Consider the following 9,480-nt stretch of genomic DNA (forward strand, 5'->3'; position numbering starts at 1 on the left):
ACACACCAGTCCTACTGTTGATATACATGATGCTGTACACACCAGTCCTACCTACCCCTGTGACTGACACAGTCAAATTAAGTTTGATCACAGGCAATTCTCTTAAAGTTGCTCTCAACTGCTTCCATTCTTATTTTAAATACACTCATTCATGCCTGGTGTTAATTATAAATCATGCATATCTATTTTGTTTGGTCTCATGAAGCTCTTTATATTGTATATTTGGCTGTTTATTAAATGATGATATGTAATACATTGATTTGTAAGAAATTGTTGTGTGCATCTGTCAAGTACACTTAGTACAGTATGTTTTGCTTGGTCTTGTGTACAAATAATATATTTTTCATGTGCATCAACCATTTGCTTTTCCTCTTCAAGGATCATTTAATGTTTTCTATATCACTATCTTTGTTTATTTCAGTGGTACATAAACAACAGCAGAATGTTTATCTGTTAAATAAAGAGACAACAGACGAGAAGTGTGATGAGATGATTGCCAGTGGCCAGGCTGCAATGGCGATGCAGGTTCACTCAGATTCAACCAGACACTGAGAACCACACTAGGAAGTTCCATGCTGACTTTAATATGAGTGTATATCAACCATTTTATATACAGAAATATGTACATGTACAAGCCACACACCTTGGCTTTAATATGAATATATTTTATATATATATGAATGTATGTCGTATAAAACGTGTGGAAATAAAAGCCACACACCTTGTGGGGAAGAAGATAACTTGTATCAGAGCAGAGAAGGATGATATACAACCAGTTACCTGTCTACGGGGTAGGACTGTACTTTGGAAAGCATTTGTAGTACCCTAGAGAAGTGGAGGGTGGGACAACTGAGGTCAGAGGTGAGAAGAGGGGAGTAACTGGAGTTACATCAAAGAAAGATTTCAGTCTTGGCACCGGAGCTCCCTTGAGGGTCGCCTACGACACAGACAAAGACCTCGGGGTGGTAGAACATGCCGACTGGGCAGTACTGCACCCAGTATTGGCCTGTGATGTCACAGTGGATGTAGCGGGTGTGGTCGCACAGATACGGGTGGAAGAACTTGCCTGCTGCCAGCATCTCGGGTGTGCAGGGGTTGATCATGGTGGCGGGTAGGTTGGTGGTGGGTGCAAGTGGATGATCCACCACACAGGTCAGCAGCTCTTGATTCCAAACCTCCAGAGTTGGGCATGTCTGTAGCCAGGCCCCACCCCAGGGGTCACAGTGAATGAACCTGCAACACACGTGACACAGTGAATGAACCTGTGCACAGGTCACTCAGCTGTCAGCAGGTACCTTGCATTGGTCCTCATCATTCATTCCAACCACCTGGAGATTCCCTATACTCACAGCTGCCTGTCGGGTGGGTACTCAAAGAAGAAGTACTGGGCGAGTAGTTTCTCTGGGGTACACGGGTTCGGGTAAGAGGCAGGTAGAGGTCTGCCATAGGGTACCCCAGATACCTCGCTGCCGCAGCTCAAGCTACCCGAGTTGAAGGTTTGACCCCGCGGGCAGAGTGTGACGTAAGCGTTGCCACGGTAATCACATCGGATAAATTTATTGGAGTCGTAGATGTAGGGAAAGATGGTCTTGCCTGCCAGCAGCGCCTCACGGGTACAGGGGTTCTGGAAGCTGAGGTCTCCTGTAAAACACACACATACACCTGAGGTCTCCTGTAAACACAAGTATACCACAGGTCTCCTGTAAAACACACACATACACCTGAGGTCTCCTGTAAACAAGTCAGCACACCTGTACACCCACAAGTCCACCTTGAAATACTGGGTCTGCAATAACCGCTCAGGTCCATGGTGGGATCAGTTTAGGGATTTGCTAGGTTGCTCAGCAACTGGTCAGCTCAGCCAATGATTGGTTGAGTCGGTGAGTACCACTGACTAACACATAAAGTCTGCTCATCGGTCACTGCAGGCCGGCGACGCAGAAATAAGTTTAATTAAAATAACCTCATTGAGGATTGCAGACAATGAGTTGAGACAAATGTGTTTGTCTTTAGATGAAAGACGAGACAAGTGAAGTACAGGTGTGTGTAGGTAAGAAGTAAACAGGAGAACGTTCAAAGGGAAGTAACTCACTTGTGTCACAAACATCTGTAAGAAGAGTTATCTGCTGAAGTAGATCCGACTTTGTACAATCTCGACACACCTGGTCGTTACAACACCTTACTGGCCATGCTGTAACATAGAGGATCGTTACAACACCTTGCTTGTCATTCTGTCACAACCCTTGCTTATTTCTAACCTGCAGACAGCTTCTCTGAGCGAGTGACAAGACGGACAAGGTGGACAAGACGGACAAGGTGGACAAGACGGACAAGGTGGACAAGACGGACAAGGCACTTTACAATCATTTGTGCCAGAAATTAGTACTGAAATGTGAAAATACACTAAAGTCTGTTCTGCTTACATCACGTTAAATTTGTAAATTTGCTCACACAGCTGGAGAACTAAAAGCTTTGATGAAACTTTCCACTGTAGCTATGTGTACCCACTTCTGTCTACTGTAGCTCTGTCTACTCACGCCTGTCTACTGTGGCTGTCTACTCACGCCTGTCTACTGTCTACTGTAGCTCTGTCTACTCACGCCTGTCTACTGTGGCTGTCTACTCACGCCTGTCTATGTCTACTCACGCCTGTCTACTGTGGCGATGTGTATTCGGAAGCCAGTGCACTGCTCTATGGCGGCCAGCGACGGCGGCAGCTGCGTGCCCACGACACTGATGTACACCGGCAGCCCGTCGTTAGCTGATGACGTCAGCAGGTAGGCAGGACGACCGTCCCGAGCTGTGTACTTGTGGGTGTACAGGGCGGGGCTGGGCTTGGGGTTGGTGAAGGACACGTACACATCCAGGGTGCCGCACTGGACTTCAAACATCTGCAAGTCAAGCACCCCACACTGACTGTCATCACCATACTGACTGTCATCACCACACCTGCTGTCGTCACAAACATTGTCATCGAGTCAATGGACGACTAACGTGTCTCTGCTCCCCAATCCTGTCTGTGTTGAGAATATTAACGAAGTTCATAGTTGACAGTAATTAAGACATGACATGACACGTTATCATACACATTGTAGTATCACTATGACAACTAACCACTGTTTTGTTCGGCTCCTGCCTGGGGATGACGAAGGCTCCAGTGTCCTGAGTAGAGTTGAGCTCGATGTTGGTCTTGTCCACGCCAATAGTCTGGTGTGCTGCACACACACACACAGAGTGAGAGATAGACACACACACACACACATATACACACAGAGTGAGAGATAGAGACACACACATACACACAGAGTGAGAGATAGAGAGACACACGCACACACAGAGTGAGAGATAGAGAGACATACATACACAGAGATAGACACACGCACACACATACACAGAGATAGACACACACACACACATATACACACAGAGTGAGAGATAGACACACACATACACAGAGATAGACACACGCACACACATACACAGAGATAGACACACACACACATATACACACAGAGTGAGAGATAGACACACACACACACACATACACACAGAGTGAGAGATAGAGAGACACACACATTTACACACAGAGATAGACACACACACACAGAGTGAGAGAGAGACACACACACACAGAGAAAGACATACACAGAGTGAGAGAGATAGAGAGAGACACACACATATACACACAGAGTGAGAGGTAGAGAGACACACACATACACAGAGATAGACACACGCACACACATACACAGAGTGAGAGAGAGACACACACACAGAGAAAGACAAACACACATACACAGAGTGAGAGAGATAGAGAGAGACACACACTCACATACTCATATACGCACGCACACCATACACCACACAAGCAAACAAACATACAAAAGCAGAACATATAAATATACGTTAAAAGGAATAAAACACGAAGAAGGTAGAGGTGACGTGATGTGTTACATATTTAACAAAGTGACGTTGTTATGTTTTTCCAAGCAATGTCTGGATTGCACACACCATATGTCTATACGTTGGGGAATGTTCCCAGTGCAATTACTCGAATGTTCCCAGTGCAATTACTCGAATGTTCCCAGTGTAACTACTCGAATGTTCCCAGTGCAATTACTCTAATGTTCCCAGTGTGATTACTCGTAGTCAAACTTGAGACATGAGCTGTAGAGCAGTGACGTGCTACAATAAAAGTACAAGACAGATACGCCACGTGTCACGTGTTTAGTCTCTTGTCTTTATCCGGGTCTCACGTTCACACGTTGTGTTTCTATGAGAGGAAACGTTGCCAAGGAAACGTTACCAATGCGTGTGCTTTACACTCGTAGGGACTGCATGTTGCTAATGTATGTTGTTTACACTCATGGAGACAACATGTTACCGGTGCACGTGCTGCGCTGTATCTCATAGATGATGCTGCTGATGACGGCGAAGTCGTCAAGCGTGAAGACGTGCAGACATTTCGGTTGAGTGGCCACGGCCTTCAGCTCTGGCAGACTGTACCCGCCCACCCCGATTGCAAACACGGCGGCCTGTCCTTCGTCCTGTCAACAGGAGAGGTCACAACCTGAGGTTGCTGTCAACAACTACACATCAACAAAATATGTATTATACAGTGTGTGCGTACATGTGCACAGAGCAGGTGTGTAAGTGTGTAAGTGTGCGTGTGCGCTTAGTAAACCAATGTAAAACAAACAACTTACTAGAAATAAATATTTGCAATCAACGTAACACAATAATTCACACCCAAATACTCGCATATACAGACATGCACGTAAGCACGCTTGCAAACACACACACGTCCGCCACAGATATACATATACATGTATGTATGGCACTTGTTGGCACGTGACGAGGGCTGTGCTGTTCAGGTTTGTTGTCAAAGATGTCGTAGCTGAACTGTACATATCTTGTTTGTGATTCTCCTTTCTTTTATCCTTCGTGATTCAAGTAGCTGAAGAGGATTCGTTTTAATTATCATTTCATTACTACCACCACCACCCTGAGCACGCGCCCTGGGCGTGGAGAACCCGACATCAGAAAGTGACGATTATTATTCTAAAAAATAAAAACTGTGGCAGTTAATTCCCCTTGAAGTAGTAGAATGTCAGTCCCCATTTATTCGTCTTTCTATCCTTTTGTCTCTCAGCCACTGATCGTGCTTCCATTTATCCTTCCTTCACTCGCCTACTGACCCTCAGTCGCTCTGCAGCTTGAATGGTCCTGTTGGTGTTGTCCGACTGACCATCAGTGACCAGCACCACCACTCTGTTGGCGCCCTCCCTGGCACTGGAGGAGTTAGAGAGGAGAGAGGAGCGCGCCATGTCCAGTGCCTTGTCTGTGGCTGTTCCTCCCGTCACTACGTCACAGATAGAATACACGTTACAGTTACCAGGTTACATGTGAACATACACGTTACGGACACTACGTCACATATAGAATACACGTTACGGTCACCAGGTTACATATGAAAACACACGTTACGGGCACTACGACACATAGGTAATATACGTTACGGTCAATAGGTCACAGATAGAAACACAGGACAGACACTAGGTTACATTGTAGGAGACACTAGGTTACAGATGGAAATACATCAGGTCACAGCTGTACGTCGTCCAAATGTGTGAGAGAGAGAGAGAGAAGGTGTATGTGTGAGAGAGAGAGAGAAGGTGTATGAGAGTGAGAGAAAGCGAGATGCCAGTGTGAGAAGTGTTGCAGTAGATATTTTCCAACCTGTTTCTCAGAACATACAGCGAAACTTACTTTGCACAGAACCTGTTAAGAAATGAGTCAGGAGGAAATATTTTTGTTGATGTCGCTGTTGGCGTGTGATTTGCATTGTGTTCAGTGATGAAATGTCAGCAACATCAGCAATTGCTCGCGAGATGTACAGGAAACAGTGAAGGTGTGACATACCTCGTCGTATCCCTCGGATAGCTGCGGCCACCCCAGGGCTTGTCTGCTCCTTGCTGAAGTTAAATTCGATGACAGGAGAGTTGGCGTAGATAAGGGCGGCCACTCTCAGCGGCTCAGGAATGCTCATGGCCTCTACAACTCGAGCAGCGAAGTCGAGGCTGAGGTCGAAGTTGGAGTCACTGATGCTCCCTGAGCTGTCCAACACGAAGACCATGTCCGTCTCCCTCTTGCAGTCTGAAAGTAGCATCTTCATGAGGCGAGTAGCAAGACAGAACATCACATGAATGTAGTCCACCATCTTCTGAGATTTGTTTTCTTACAGGAACAGTCAACACGTCGTCGATGTTTACATTTATAATGAGACTAAAGGCTAATTAAATAGAAGCAACTTAATTAATTTAAACAGTACATTGCTGTGAATCTCAGAGTTTATTTTCTTTTCAAAGGAGGACAACTCTCACCAAAAGCCGTGGAGTTGTCGGCCACGCTCTCAAAGTTGGACGGGTGGAGGCCTGGCCGGTAATACTGGGACCACAGGATGCTCTGGTTCTGCACAGGTGAACAGGTAAACAACAAACAGATCAGCCAGACAGCAAGTGAGGGTTAGGGTTAGGGTGAGGTGTTTGGACAGGTGTTACAGATGTTCTCTGTCCTTGTGACTGTAAAGATGTAAACGTTGATGTATAAATGTTGATGAGAGTGTGTGAGGTTCGTCAGTTTTCTCGTTGACATTGCAGGTTAGCGAAGCTCTCCAGTGACAAAAGCCTGTCACAAATCCTAAAAATGTTATTAAAACCTTTGTTTGTGCTTAGTTCTTTGCATTATATCAGTGATCGTGTTTTCTTGCTGAGTTCTGCACATTCTGGTATTGAATAGTAGCATGTCTGTTTGTTTAGCTAAGAACAATATAATAACATGTCTTAGAGTTATCTGCTTACTTTACAACAAACATAATATTAATGTCTTACATCTGTTATAGTTACTTTCACATTATGTAATTGTTCACAGGTTGCCAATCTATCATTCTATGTTCAGTATTTCCAATTTGTATTTTATATTCTCCAGGCAGAACTGCTCCCTTTTTCCTTATTTTATTGTGACGCAGACCAGTAGAAGATATATCTATATATACAAACACACACCTGCTTGTGTGTAGCCCTCTACTCTCGGCTCCATGAACCCACCTTGATGTCGCCAGGTATGGCGGAAGTGCTGTCCCCGAGTCTCAGCAGCAGGTAGAAGGTGGCCGCCAGTCCCGAGTACAGCGGTTTGCGCAGGTCTGACCACGTGACACTCCTCCAGTTGATGTTAAAGGGAGGTTGTCTGATCTTGGCACAGTAGGTCGCCAGAACCGAGCTGCAGGCCAACGTTGCGTTGAACTTGTCCTCGTCCACCTGACAGGTGAGGACAGGTGAGCATAAAGCCCGACATTTCACAGCGAGTCGTACACTTGTAAACACGAGAGTAATTCACATTTCACTGTGACTTCAATTTAGGTTAGCTACTGCTACTCTGTTAATGTAATTATCAACCTTGTTCACTTCGTCAATAAAGGTGTTACACTAGCACACATTACCTGTTACAAGAGAATAGCGGAATTACAGGCCGTTACACTCAGCACATGAGGTCTTACAAAACAAGAAAGTAGTAATAACAACACAAACCCTATAATAGTGTAATAACTACAGACCATTACACTCAGCACATGAGGTCTAACAAAGCAAGAAAATAGTAAAACAACACAAACCCATTACATATAATAGTGTAATAACTACAGGTAATAACAACACAAACCCATTACATATAATAGTGTAATAACTACAGGTAATAACAACACAAACCCATTACATATAATAGTGTAATAACTACAGACCATTACACTCAGCACATGAGGTCTAACAAAGCAAGAAAATAGTAATAACAACACAAACCCATTACATATAATAGTGTAATAACTACAGGTAATAACAACACAAACCTATTACATATAATAGTGTAATAACTACAGGTAATAACAACACAAACCTATTACATATAATAGTGTAATAACTACAGGTAATAACAACACAAACCCATTACATATAATAGTGTAATAACTACAGGTAATAACAACACTAACCTATTACATATAATAGTGTAATAACTACAGGTAATAACAACACAAACCCATTACATATAATAGTGTAATAACTACAGGTAATAACAACACTAACCTATTACATATAATAGTGTAATAACTACAGGTAATAACAACACAAACCTATTACATATAATAGTGTAATAACTACAGGCCGTTACACGCTAGCACATATTGCCTAGTCACCTGCCAGATGCCCCCGTCATAGCCAGGTCTGTATGTTTTGATGTCTGTGCCGTCACGTGACTCAACGTAGGCCAATCGTCTAAGAAACAGACGATCCTCGGAGAAGATGCAGCTGCGGATATGACGTCATCACATCAGACTATAGACGTTAACAAAGTTACCAAGGCAACGCTCACTGCTCTCACAAAGTTTGTTTTCTCTTGTCTAGCGTGTGACTGTGACAAAACTGTTACATTATTCGTGTGAACTTTGTCCGTAATCACATTTCACAGTCAATGTGACACAAGGTGACAACGAGTATGGAGAAACAGTTTGATGTGAATCATGAACACTGCTGGCTTACGTCACTGGTGGAATGTCACTGTCGGTAATTACTTTGACATTACTCCTACAAAGTCATCACTGTATACTACCCTGTGGGTGACTCCTACATTGTTCCTACAATGTCATCACTGTATACCACCCTGTCGGTGTCTCCTACATTACTCCTACAATGTCATCACTGTATACCACCCTGTCGGTGTCTCCTACATTACTCCTACAATGTCATCACTGTATACCACTCTGTCGGTGTCTCCTACATTGCTCCTACAATGTCAGTATCTATCAACCTGTTTCCAAAAAAAAACGTTTGTCAAATGTCGCTCGCAAATCACAAGAAACCTCGAAGTCAGTCTTACTTGGAGCGAATGAGATCGACCACGGCCTCCACGACACTGGCGCCCCCTTTGTTTGCTTCTCGCGTTGTGTCGGCCCCTTGATCAGCACCAGGTGTCGCTGCCAACGTCAGAAGTAGCCAGGTTACCACAACGTACCACCCTGACCTCGGATGCTGGAAAGAAACGGGAACGAGACAGTGAACTCGCCTGCTGGCCGTCAGAAGACAAAAACCAAAGATCAAACAGTGACGAGGGGAGCAGGAAAACGAACGAACATCAAAGGCTCCTGATGACTCATTACCATTCTCTGACGTTCCACTTGCTTGTAGTGAGCGCCTGTAGTTAGTATCTGCAAGTCCAGTCACCGATGACCACAATCTTCGGAAACCTTTCTGTGGCTTGCAGACCTCATCTCGTATATATAGCACAGACTTACATGGTCACGTGATAAGGATTTTCCAATCAGTTCTTTTGTTCTTGTTTGTCTTGTTTTTCTCTCGGGAGAGTCGCCAGCCTTGTCCCGGAATGCGGGTGTGTGGTGGTAGCACGATGACAGGACAAGTGGCTTGGCCTTGAGAT

The 9,480-nt window shown here is 44.5% G+C and overlaps 1 protein-coding gene across 1 annotated transcript; it reads right to left on the minus strand.

The window, feature by feature from the left end:
* Positions 1 to 569: 569 nt before the first annotated feature.
* Positions 570 to 9,279, minus strand: LOC112568475. Its single transcript, XM_025245782.1, has 13 exons — positions 9,203 to 9,279; positions 8,923 to 9,074; positions 8,243 to 8,354; positions 7,104 to 7,313; positions 6,381 to 6,468; positions 5,920 to 6,153; positions 5,196 to 5,359; positions 4,382 to 4,544; positions 3,115 to 3,215; positions 2,648 to 2,891; positions 2,093 to 2,191; positions 1,350 to 1,641; positions 570 to 1,233 (listed from the first exon to the last, which is right to left on the minus strand). The coding sequence occupies exons 1-13, from the start codon at positions 9,203 to 9,205 to the stop codon at positions 891 to 893; spliced, it is 2,205 nt and encodes a 734-aa protein (XP_025101567.1). The 5' UTR covers positions 9,206 to 9,279; the 3' UTR covers positions 570 to 890.
* Positions 9,280 to 9,480: the final 201 nt, after the last annotated feature.

The sequence above is a fragment of the Pomacea canaliculata genome, linkage group LG7 (assembly GCF_003073045.1).
Source record: "Pomacea canaliculata isolate SZHN2017 linkage group LG7, ASM307304v1, whole genome shotgun sequence".
NCBI lineage: Eukaryota > Metazoa > Mollusca > Gastropoda > Architaenioglossa > Ampullariidae > Pomacea > Pomacea canaliculata.

Excerpts from the sequence above, each read along its gene's own strand:
- LOC112568475 (XM_025245782.1), bottom strand. Across the intron at positions 6,469-7,103 it reads CCATACCTGGCGACATCAAG|AACCAGAGCATCCTGTGGTC; the intron begins GTGGGTTCATGG and ends TCACCTGTGCAG. Across the intron at positions 1,642-2,092 it reads TACAGATGTTTGTGACACAA|GAGACCTCAGCTTCCAGAAC; the intron begins GTGAGTTACTTC and ends TGTGTTTTACAG.